Source organism: Podarcis melisellensis (genome assembly GCF_964234715.1).
Source record: "Podarcis melisellensis genome assembly, chromosome: 14".
Taxonomy (NCBI): domain Eukaryota; kingdom Metazoa; phylum Chordata; class Lepidosauria; order Squamata; family Lacertidae; genus Podarcis; species Podarcis melisellensis.
In genome coordinates, this window is record NC_138546.1 from 51,215,354 (window position 1) to 51,227,802 (window position 12,449).

At 47.5% G+C, this 12,449-nt stretch overlaps 1 protein-coding gene and 1 long non-coding RNA gene across 4 annotated transcripts in view; one reads left to right on the forward strand and one right to left on the reverse strand.

Annotated features, from left to right (window-relative positions):
• Window positions 1–12,449, reverse strand: part of LOC309356399 — a 522,017-nt gene that overhangs the window by 73,399 nt on the left and 436,169 nt on the right. The window lies entirely within an intron of this gene.
• The window catches only part of THSD4 (thrombospondin type 1 domain containing 4), a 385,092-nt gene that overhangs the window by 26,264 nt on the left and 346,379 nt on the right, over window positions 1–12,449 (forward strand). For all 3 annotated transcript variants that reach the window (XR_014162703.1, XM_081887620.1, XM_081887619.1), the window contains exon 3: window positions 8,551–8,990. Coding sequence is in view for 2 of the 3 variants with exons in the window: in XM_081887620.1 (XP_081743746.1) it covers window positions 8,551–8,990 (440 nt within the window). In the remaining variant the exon portion in view is untranslated. The remainder of the gene's footprint in view (window positions 1–8,550; window positions 8,991–12,449) is intronic.

Here is a 12,449-nt window from a genome sequence, read left to right on the forward strand (position 1 = left end):
AAAATTATCCAAAGATTATAGGTTCTGAGAGGCTCTGATTACATCTGCAAGCTCCTTTAGTACCCTTGGGTGCAGCCCATCAGGCCATGGAGATCTGAATCCATTTAAAGTATCCTGGTGTTACTCTGTGAGCACCTAGAAAGGAATGCTGTGATCACCAATAGTCAGCATGGATTTCTGAAAAATAAGTCATGTCAGACTAACCTGATCTCGTTTTTTGACAGAATTACAAGCCTGGTAGATGAAGGGAACGCAGTGGATGTAGCCTACCTTGATTTCAGCAAGGCATTTGACAAGGTGCCCCATGATATTCTTGTAAAGAAGCTGGTAAAATGCGGTCTTGACTATGCTACCACTCAGTGGATTTGTAACTGGCTGACTGACCGAACCCAAAGGGTGCTCATCAATGGTTCCTCTTCATCCTGGAGAAGAGTGACTAGTGGGGTGCCACAAGGTTCTGTCTTGGGCCCGGTCTTATTCAACATCTTTATCAACGACTTGGATGATGGACTCAAGGGCATCCTGATCAAATTTGCAGATGACACCAAACTGGGAGGGGTGACTAACACCCCAGAGGACAGGATCACACTTCAAAACGACCTTGACAGATTAGAGAACTGGGCCAAAACAAACAAGATGAATTTTAACAGGGAGAAATGTAAAGTATTGCACTTGGGCAAAAAAAATGAGAGGCACAAATACAAGATGGGTGACACCTGGCTTGAGAGCAGCACATGTGAAAAGGATCTAGGAGTCTTGGTTGACCACAAACTTGAGATGAGCCAACAGTGTGACGCGGCAGCTAAAAAAGCCAATGCAATTCTGGGCTGCATCAATAGGAGTATAGCATCTAGATCAAGGGAAGTAATAGTGCCACTGTATTCTGCTCTGGTCAGACCTCACCTGGAGTACTGTGTCCAGTTCTGGGCACCACAGTTCAAGAAGGACACTGACAAAGTGGAACTTGTCCAGAGGAGGGCAACCAAAATGGTCAAAGGCGTGGAAATGATGCCTTATGAGGAACGGCTAAGGGAGCTGGGCATGTTTAGCCTGGAGAAGAGGAGGTTAAGGGGTGATATGATAGCCATGTTCAAATATATAAAAGGATATCACATAGAGGAGGGAGAAAGGTTGTTTTCTGCTGCTCCAGAGAAGCGGACAAGGAGCAATGGATCCAAACTACAAGAAAGAAGATTCCACCTAAACATTAGGAAGAACCTCCTGACAGTAAGAGCTGTTCGGCAGTGGAATTTGCTGCCAAGGAGTGTGGTGGAGTCTCCTTCTTTGGAGGTCTTTTAGCAGAGGCTTGACAACCATATGTCAGGAGTGCTCTGATGGTGTTTCCTGCTTGGCAGGGGGTTGGACTCGATGGCCCTTGTGGTCTCTTCCAACTCTATGATTCTATTCTATTCTATGATTCTATGGTGTTCCCTGACCACCTCTTTTCCTATCTTAGGCTGCAAGGTTGGGCACACAATACTTTCTTGTTCTTCCTCTTGCTTCAAATATAGCTGAAGAAACCTTTAAGCCTGAGTTCATTCTGACCTTGTCCCTGCAACTGTTGCCTACTTGTGTACACCCTTCCTTCATTTTTCCTTTCTTTCATTGCTTATACATGCCCTTTGTAAGCTCCTTATGCAGCCACACTGGTTTCTTCAGGTGCCTCCCACTTTTCTTTCTTGATGAATTTTTCTGCCTTTGATCCTTTAATATTTTACCGTTAAGAAACTCCCATGCATCTTGTACTCCCTTTTCTTTGAATATTTCTAATATCCCTTTTACAGTGCAGTGCCTGTTGAGTTATGGAACTGTGCCTTATTATGATCAATTAACCAGCATGTCATGCTAAATTCTGTTTGCACCAGTCGTATGGTTACCAGATTTTTTCAATGAATCTGGGGACACTTTTTTTTTTTTGGAAGCTGAGTAGCAACAGGGAGTCAGTAGTGAGGATGGTGAGGCAAAAGACCCTGGGCCCAAGCGCACATGCATATTGTATAATGGTGCAAAGCCCTTCTTTCGCACCCTGTGAAACATAAATGCACAGAGTTGTTTTTAAAAACTGGGCAATGGCGCACCGCCTGCCCATGACTCCCAAGCCTTTCCCAATCTCCTGCCCCCTTCCCCCTTTGTTTTGACAGATCGGGGGAACCTCGGGAGTCGCGGGCAGGCGGCCGTTGCTCAGGAGGGGTGCAAGGCGCACGGTTTCTCTGCCAGGCAAGATGCAAAGCCCTTCTTTCGCACCCTGTGAAACATAAATGCTCTGAATTTTTTTAAAAAAACTGGGCAACGGCTGTCTGCCTGCAACTCCCAAGCCTTCCCCAATCAGTCAAAACAAAGGAGGGGGCAGGAGATTGGGGGAGGCTTGGGAGTCGCAGGTGGGCAGCCATTGCCCAGTTTTTAAAAAACTCTGTGCATTTATGTTTCACAGGGTGCGAAAGAAGGGCTTTGCACCTTGCCCGGCAGAATAACCGTGCGCCTTGTGCCACTCCTGGGCAAGTGCGCGCTGCCCGCCCGTCACTCCCAAGCCTTCCCTGATCTCCTGCCCCCTTTCCCCTTTGATCTGCACTGCCGGATGTCCCCGGTTCCCCGTCTGCAGTGGCAGCAGCTGCTTGCTGTCGTAGCACAGGAAAAATGGCAGGCGCCATGGCAGCGAGCAGTGAGCAGCTCCTGAAGCCAGCCAGAGCCAACTGCACTACCAGGCTGGCTCTGGGCTGCTGAGGCTGCTGCTGCCACATTTCCTGGGGACAGATTTGCAAATCTGGGGACATTCCGGGGACGGAATTTGTCCCGAGACAGATTTGCTAATCCGGGGACTGTCCCCGGGAACCGCGGACGCCTGGTAACCCTACACCAGTGGGCACAGTGTGGCACAACAGCAAGTTTCAATGGATAGCGTTGCTGCTTCCCAAACCTTTTCCACATTTGTGTACTTGTTTCCGCATGAAAACAGTAGGAAAGGACTGCATGCCAGCATACTGCTTGAAATTTCATCATTGGACTCCTGTAGTTTTCCGGGTTGAGGGGCTACAAATGGATTTTCTGGAATCAAACAACATGGAAGTGAGTTGGAAGCCGAACTTGTGCTAGATTCCATTAATTTTTCATAAGTTTTTTACATCATGTAAAAGCTAAAGTATAATGCAGAAATCAACAGTTGGGAAAACACTGAGGAAATGAAATAAAACTACTTGTGCTCCCATCCAGATTGTGCTTATATGGAGACCTTGCAGATTTATAGCAGGGCTGTGGAGGTAGTTACAATTCTGCACCCAGCAGGCCCAACCAGCATGGCCAGGGAACAGCTGGGTTGCGGTCAGCCACCGAAGGGCCTCTACTGTTTTGGCCTGCGTGGTAGAAATCAGGACCATCACTTGAAATCTCTGCCAATTAGCCACAGAGGTTTTACTCAACTTATCCATTTAAAGGGCACAAATCTATTAAATCATGCATGTGGTGCATGCAAGCCTCGCAAGAGAAAAAGTGGGCATGTGCCATTATTAAGAGTATGGTTTGCAGTGTGTGTGTGTGTGTGTGTGTGTGTGTGTGTGAGAGAGAGAGAGAGAGAGAGAGAGAGAGAGAGAGAGAGAGAGAGAGAGAGAGATCTGGAGAGCCACAGGTTCTCCATGCCTGGATGCATCTATATTCTTGCATTGAGCCTTTCTGCATTACAGATGAACCCCCCCTCTCCTGACCGACTCATGTTCTGCTTTAGATTTCAGTACCTAGGATTCCGCTTGCTGTCATTTGCCAGCAAATCTTGAGCTCCGGGATTAACATGTGTGAAACTGTACCTTTTCTGACTTGCCTGGAGCTCTTCCAGCATATCCTTTTTATCTCAAACCTGCTCCTGAGGACTTCAGGCTGTAGCAGCTGCTGGGGGGGGGCTGCCCCCACCTCCTTTGCCTCTGCTGCAGGCCAGCACTTGTCACTTATCAGGTTTCCTCCCCCCCCCACCCTGGATAACTGAATAATTTTAAGTGGTGGTTTTTAGGCGCTGGCAATCTGATGAATGTCTTCTGGTTTTGCAAAAGGTGCTGTTGAGGGTATAAAATGTGGGCAGAGCAGATTCACAGACTGAAATTCAAGCTGGCTCTGATAAAAATGAACTTCTCAGGGGGAAGCGCATGTTTGTGACTGCAGGTGACCATGATTTGCACTTTTTGGAAAACAATTGGAGGCATTTTGTTTCAACAAGCTTCTCTGGCCTGATGGGGCAGACCCAGAAGGGAGTGCTGCTTGTTTTCCTGAACAAAGCAAGGAGCAGCTGCCTTGAACTCTGATGGGGTGAGAACCAAGAAACTGAAAAAGCCAGCATGGCAATTTGCAGAGCAGGTAAAACTATCTGAAAAGCTGCCTTCCTTCCCTTCCTTCAAGCTGTCTTGTGGGACCCCCTCTCCTTGAAGTAGCGATGGTTTGGTTTTTCTCCATTTCTCACTTTTCCAGGCTCCAGTTCAGTTTGCTGCAGTAGGTTTGTGATTCCTGCCTCCCCAAGTCCTCATAGGAAATTGTCGGCATTTGGTGGCTGTGTTTCTCCTAACAGGCACAATGTTTACAAGTACTTTTGCAAATGTACTTGCACTGTTTTGCAGACCGTTCTTTAAAGAAAAAGGCGTTGTTGGAGAACTGCATTGCGAACTCTGTAGATTTCAAGGGGTAGCTGTGTTTTCGTAGAATCATAGAATTGTAGAGAACCCTGAGGGCCATCTAGTCCAACCCCCTGCAATGCAGGAATCTCAACTCAAGCATCCATGACCATCCAACCTCTTAAAAACCTCCAAGGAAGGAGAGTCCACCACCTTCTGAGGGAATATGCTCCACTGTTGAACAGCTCTTACTGTCAGAAAGTCTTTCCCGATGTTTAGTTGGAATCTCATTTCTTGTAACTTGATTCCATTTCATAGGTTCGAGTCCTGGCCTCTGGAGCAAGAGAAAACAACATTACTCCATCTTCCATGTGACAGTCTTTTAGATATCTGAAGATGGCTATCGTATCTCCTCTCACTCTCCTGTTATCCAGGCTAAACCTATCCCTAAACATACTAAACTCACTCAACCGGTCAACATAAGGCTTGGTTTCCAGACTCTTGGTTGCCTTCCTCTGCACATGTTCCAGCTTGTCAACATGCTTCCTGAATTGTGGTGCCCAGAACTGGACACAGTAATTCAGGTTGTGGTTTGAACAAGCCAGAATAGTGGGACTGTTCCTTCCCTTGATCTGGACACTAGACTTGGTTTGTGTATTGCTTCAATAAGTGTGTATTAGGGAGGCACAAGTTAAAATGTGAAGCAAAACCAAATATGAAGCAAACCAAATTTCTCCACCATTCATGCTGTTTAGATGGCAAGGTGTATAACTCCATTTATTTCAAAATGATGTACAGGGGAAGGGGAATATCTCAGCATCTGCATTGCATGCAGTGGCATCTTCAGGTAGGGATGAGAATCATAGTGTCATAGAATTGTAGAGTTGGAAGGGACCTTGAGGGCCACTGGAGAACTGCTGCCAGTCAGCATAGACAATACTAAGTTAAGTTGACCAGACCCTCCAAGTCTCCCTATTTTCCAGGGACAATCCTGGATTTACAGAAGCCATCCCTGGTTCTGATTTGATCCCAGAATGTCCCGCTTTCCCTTAGGGCATCCCTCTTTTCATAGGAGAAATGTTGGAGGGCATGGACCAGTGAGCTGCCTTAGGTATAAAATACGGGTTTTTTTTGCATCATAAGATGCACCTAGTTTTTAGAGGAGGAAAACAAGAAAAAAAATATTCTGAACGAAACAGTGGATGTATAATTTTTGTGGTTCATGCTGTGGCCACAGACATGTGATTTGACAGTGAGTTTGGAGTAGCCCAGTGCAAAAATCCTGAGGATCCATGTGGATCTGTGCTTTGTAACCACGTTTTAAGTGGGGAGGGAAGGAAAAACACTGAAGGGACAAGGAGCACGTGTGGGGTGTGTGGAGAAGGAGCTTTTCAGCGAGCTGAGTGGGGAGGAGGGAGGGAAAGAGCACGGTTGTTTTAAAGGAGCCAACCGGACAGGAGCCACTTATACCTGTGTAAGCAGCTCCTCTCCCGCTTTGCTCCTTTAAAGTGAGTGGGCTCTCCTTCTCTCCCACCTCCCCGGCTCAGCTCCTTGAAAAGCTTTGCTGCTTTTCAGGGAGCTGAGCAGGGAGGAGGGAGGGAAAGAGAGTACTCTCGCTTTGAAGCAGCCAACTGGACAGGAGCCGCTTACACCCGTGTAAGCCGCTCCTCTCCTGCTTTGCTGCTTCAAAGCGAGCCATGGAGGAGGGAAGGAAGAGGACCATGGATCCTCTGCTTGCGACTGCAGCAGGATCCCTCCACCATCCGTAGGCATTCTCTCCATAAGACGCACAGACATTCCCCTTACCTTTTAGGAGGAAAAAAGTGTGTCTTATGGTATTTTTTATGTTCCTAGTAAGCACTCCCCCTTATATCTGGGGAGCCTCTCTGTTCATTCTGCTGAGTGGGGCCCTGGACCTCTGCCCCATAGACCTCCCCGGACAGTACCACAGGGGGCTAAGATGAAACAATGAGGGGCACCTTGAAGAGTGGGCTGTATGTAGCCCACCCCAAAGCCTAGCTTGGATAGAGTTTATGTGTTGCCATCAGCCTCTCTCAAAAGCCATGCTTTGCAAGCTGTATTCCACCAAAGGCTCCGATTTCCTTGCCGTTGGCTGTTCAGCGATGCATTCTGATTGGCTGGGTTGCTGGGAGTTGGGTTCTAACCTCCGATTCCAGGCACTGCATTTAGCTCTAAATCTTAACAGTGTTGGGTTGTGAGGAGCAGAAGGCTCTGCACTTCCTTTGCCCTTGTGAGGTAAAGAAAGTTACCTGCAATGATTGTGCGTGAGTAAAAGGTTAATCTCTGTATGTGCCTCGAGCCATTAGGCATAAAATAAGCCCCATATTTGTACACGGAAGAGTAGAACAGGACTAAATATTGTACGAGCATTCTCTCGGATATTTGATGCTGTTCTTTTAGGTGAATCCTATGTTCATTTACTCTGAAGTTAGGCTCACTGAGATCATTGTGACTTATTCCTTCCTATGCATCCATAGGAATGGAGATACATGGAGGTGATGTCGTGTATAGGGCACTGCCAGACACTTTGGACAAATTCCCATTTAGGGACGTAGTTTGAGATGCCACCTTGCTTTCTTAATTTTTCTGCAAATTATTGAGTCCATTCTGCTTTGCCAATGCTTCTTTTCCATAATTTTGAAGCTCATTCATTCCTGAGTGCTTCGCCTTGGGAATATTTCATAATACTTTGGTGTATATTTCATAAAATAATTCTGCCTACATTACCAATGAAGGAGAGGTGGTGTAGAATTGAGGGGATGGATTGCTTGCTTAAAGAATGCCTCTGTGTACCTGTTGCTGAGGGTCACAGGTGGAAGGGTCTGCTACGTCTTGCTGCGTCTTTCTGCAGTTAAACCCCAACAATTGATTGGTCCAGCCTTCTCAACCTGGTTGAGGGAGGGGTGGGTTGCAGGTAGGATCTGGGGTTTCCAGGACACAATGGATTCAGTACTACTGCAAGTACTTTTCCTTTTCTTTTTGGGACATAGTAACAGCCTTGCAGGATACAATCCAAGTCCTATCTTCCTCAGAAGACCCTCCTTCCCACTGTAAAATGAAGCCCACATATAAGGATCTTTTATGGGGGCGGGGGAGATAGAACCAAGGGAATGGAGATTAAATGTGTAATGGACATAATATAGCTGGTTATTTCAAGAAAAGAAACGTAAGTCAATTTCAGGGGAAAGGGGGTCTGGGGCCGTTATAATCCCACAAACACACAGGGACTCTCACACAATGTACAATGTACACTTACTTTGGGAAGAACTAGATATACACATAGATATGTATGTTATTTTGTAAAAATAATTTCAGGGGTGAAGGAGGAAAAGAACTCCACCCTATTCTCCTCAGGCCCAGTCAGCAGGTGTGGAGACCTACACCGTGGTCAGAGCCTGGCTGACAGGTTTCCAGACACTGCGCTGGGCAGACGTAGAAGTCACTTGAATACAAAGACCACACCATACATGTCAAACACTCTTATAAAAATGTAGCACTCATGGCTCCCCCCTGCGAGCACCCTGGGAACTGTTGTTTGTTGTTGGGAATGTAAGTCCCCTCACAGAACTACAATTCCCAGAGTTGCCTGGGAAGAGGGACTGATGGTTAAACCACTCTGAAACTAGCTCTAGTGAGGGGAATTAGGGGCCTACTAGCAACTTTCAGCACCCTTAACAAAAACAACAGCTCCCAGGAGTCTTTGGGGGAAGCCTGACTGAAGAGGTATAGCACTGCCTTGAAAGTGCTGCAGATGTTGCCTTCAGCCTCGGATCCCGAAGCGCAAAGGGCAGTTTGTGCTCAAATGCAAGGACCGCCTTCTGCTTTGCCCAGGACATGCGGCACGGCTTTCAGAGATGGTGGAGTGAAGCGGCTGGTCTCCAAAGATGCACCGGCCACCCTGGGGGTTTCTTTCTTGCTAATTGGTTTGCTCTGGTGTCCTTAGGTTCCACAGAGGATAGGAGAGCAAAGTGCTGCCACGGAAGACGACAGCGCAGGCGCCCCGGGGGCATGGGGCAGCTGGGGGCCCTGGTCGGCCTGCTCCCGAAGCTGCAGTGGCGGCGTGATGGAGCAGACGAGGCCCTGCCTCCCAGGATACTATTACGAGAGGAGCCAGCGCAGGCCTGGGCAGTTCCCGACCTCTGAGAGGACTCTTGCCCACCAGCCTCCGCACCGACACGAAGACGTGCTCAGTCCCTTCTCTGGCCACATCATCTCTGCCATCCGTACCTCGGTGCCTCTTCACCGGATCGAAGGTGGGCTGCGAGCAGGACTCCAGGCCAGAGCCTCCTCCGAAGGGCGCAATGTCAGCCACTTGAGCAGGGGAGCCTTGAGAGGCCGCCGGCCCTCACAGTCCCAGAGGCGCAGCCCCAAAGCCGAAAGAAGGTAGGATGGCGGGGGGGGGGGGGAGGAGGCTGCACATAAAAACAATAATACCTTTATCATAATGATAACTGGTACTACTACAGTGTACCTCGGGTTACAGACGCTTCAGGTTACAGACTCCGCCAACCCAGAAATAGTACCTCGGTGGTGTGGCAGCAGCAGGAGGCCCCATTAGGTTAGGAACATTAGGTTAACCCCTTCAGGTTAAGAACAGTTTCAGATTAAGAACGGACCTCCAGAACGAATTAAGTTCTTAACCCGAGGTACCACTGTACTAGTTGTTGTTCTTGTTGTCGTCGTTGATGATGATTTACTTTACTGATAAACTTATTACCTGCTCTTCAGCAGGTACAACACTATGAGTCTGACAGTCTAGGAAAAGGTGTGTCCACGCAAAATGGACACATCTTCCTGACATTTGCTGATAATTCCCTGCTTTAAATATACATCAATATGCAGATCTATGGGGGAATGGAAGATAAAATTTTAACTGAAGTGGCTGAGTGTGACAAGCCTAATCTGTTTTCTAAATTTTTGCATGGGCTCCAGAGGTCAAATGTAGAATGCAAGGGAAGGGGCATCGTCTGTAGCTGGATAGAAAGACGAATGGCAAAGCCTGCAGAATGAGTTGGCAATGGGGAATGCTTAAAGATCTGAAGTGATTCCAATACAATAATGCTTTGTACTGATGGAAAGCTTTTGGGATACCCACTCCCTCGCCGACTAACGTCAGACATCTATGAAACAGTAAGGTTGGGGTAAAGATTTGTGACTGAGATTAACTCATTCTGGAGAAGGTAGTTCAAGATGAAATGGGACAGACTCCAAACCAAACAACCTTGGAGAGCTGTGGAAATCCTTCAAAGATGCAAAATAAAACATTTGTACCACTTGGAGACAAGTGGAAATGTCTTCAAGCTGCTGCTAGGCAGTTCACCAGGAAACAGACTAAGAAATGCCATCGAGTGATGGGCTCTGAGGGAGTCTCAGGCCAGGAGCTCTGTGAGTGCTGCTTCTGATTTCCAAAGCCCTTCGCCACTTGGCCCGAGGGAGGGGCTGGTCCACTGGGGCTGAGGGGGCCATGTTGGAAGGGCCATGGCTCAGGGTTAGAGCATCAGCCTTGCAGGCAGAAGGTCCCGGGTTCAAACTCCAGCACCTCCAGGTGGGGTCGGGAGAGAGACCTGCCTAAAAACCTGGAGAGTTGCTGCCAAGTCATATAGACAAGACTGAGCTAGATGGGCCCATGGTCTCTATAATGCAGCCTTCTGTGCTACCTTTGTAGAACTGAGCAGGGAAAGACACGATTAGCTGGCTCTGCTTTATAATGGATTAGAGTTGTTTGCTCTGGCTCCACCTACTGTTGGGCTCTCTGCCTTCTGCCTTATTGGTCCCATTGACAACCCCACAAACCTCCACTGTCTCTATTTGTAGATAAAGATGATCTTCACAGTCCACACATGTCTGCCTGCAGATTAAGAGGGTGGTTTTCAGGTGCCTCCATCTTCAAAAGTACAGTGGGTGACTCCTGTGAACATGGGCCTTCTTGGTGGTACCTCACATTCTGTGGAATATTCTGCCCAGGGAAGTTTTCTTTGTGCTTGCTTTGATGTAATTTCAGTGCCAGTTGAAGTTGTGTGGCTGTTGATATTCATCTATACCAGGTGTAGCTGACAGGGTCCTCTCTGGATGTTGATGAGCTAAAGCCCCCATAACCATTCTTCGTTCAAAGAAGGTATCAAAATTCATTTATAAGTGCTTATTCTGAGAGGAAAATTTGTTAAGCCATACAGATTTTGCCTGTTTCTCCTCGGCTTGATCAGGGAGGTTTTCAGTCTGAGTGTTTCAGGGGACCCAAGGTTGATGTGGTTCCCCCCTCCCATGCAATTGTCGTAACAGCCCTGTGAGGTAGCTTAAACTGAGAACTGACCCAAAGTCACCCAGTGAGCTTCATGGCTCATAGCAAGGGATGGAGGAAGAGAACCCTCCCACATTTTCACCACTGACAGAGCATCAAGAAAGAGGAGCGTGTTTCTAAAAGGGGATTTCGAGGCAGGTTGCCAGTGTGGGAGGCCTCCCCACAAATTCCTTTCTGGGTTAGATTAAAATTTGAGCTAATGAAGAACTTCTGGAGTTGTAATGCTTGTCTCGCCGTCATATTGACTTGAGGACTTGAGCTGAGCCCACCACGAATTGTATTTCTGAGTCTGGAAATGCAATTTTTGGGAAGATCCTGAATTGGAATGGGTATCATCAAGAAAAGCTTCACTCCTGTTGGCCTTTGCTTAGCAAGAAACCATTGACGCTCGTACATTGGCTTTTGGTTAATTATGGGAACTCCAAGTCTTTTTTTCCACTGATGGAGGTTGGTGTGGGCTCTGGTCTGAATCAAACCCTTTATACGCTTTCTTTTGCTGAGGGGGAAAATGTAATTGTCAATTAGATTTATGAGAGGGTAAAGAGGTGGGTGGGTAGCCTAGCCTTAAACAAACAGTGTGAGTTGAAAGGAATTACATCTCCCCCCCAGTAATCAAAAACACTGACCTTGCCCGCAATTTTGTCAAAATATTAATGGGGCAGCAGCGGGTGTGATAGTTTCTCAAAGCTATTTTTATATGTGGAAAGGGGAGGGGAGGAAATGGTCAGAGGAAGCATTTGTACAAAGAAACCATCAACCTCTCACATTGCTACAGTGAAGTTTCCCATCTCTTGGTGCCAGTAGAGGAGGAAAAAACTGTCTTTAGCTGCTTTATCCACGAGAACGCAAGAAAAGCCTTCTGGATCAGGCCAGTGACCCATCTAGACCAGCAGCCTGTCCTCACAGTGGCCAACCAGGTAGATGCCTGGAAGTCCATAAGCAGGACCCAAGCACAAGAGCCACCTCCCCTCCTGTGGTTTCCAGGACCTGGCATTCAGAAGCAGGGCTGCCCTGGCTCTGGAGGCAGAGCAGAGCCATTATGGTGAATAGCCACTGATAGCCCTTTCCTCCATGAATCTGTCCAGTCGTATTTAAAGCCATCCAGGTTGGTGGCCATCGCTGCCTCCTGGGGGAGGGTGGGCCATAGTCTAACTATGCGCTGCATGAAGAAGGGCTTTCTTTTATTTGTCCCAAGTCTTCCAACATTCAGCTTCACTGGATGTCCATGAATTCTAGCATTATGGGAGAGAAAGAAGAACTTTTCTTTATCTACTTTCTCCATGCCATGACATCTCAAGAAATTTCTCCTGGTTGCAGCTTGTAACAGAGGCCAGGCATTGCGCTCTCTCTCTCTCTCTCTCTCTCTCTCTCTCTCTCTCTCTCTCTCTGTCAATCTGTCTGTTGTGAGGGCGTGAAAATGTGTTTCTAGGCAACTAAAACCCAAATTCCAATTTAGTGAAAACAAGCAGGTAGTGCCGAGTGAACATGTTGCTGTGAAATTCTGCATCCTGTTTGCAGGCAGCCAAATGAGGGAGGGACATTTT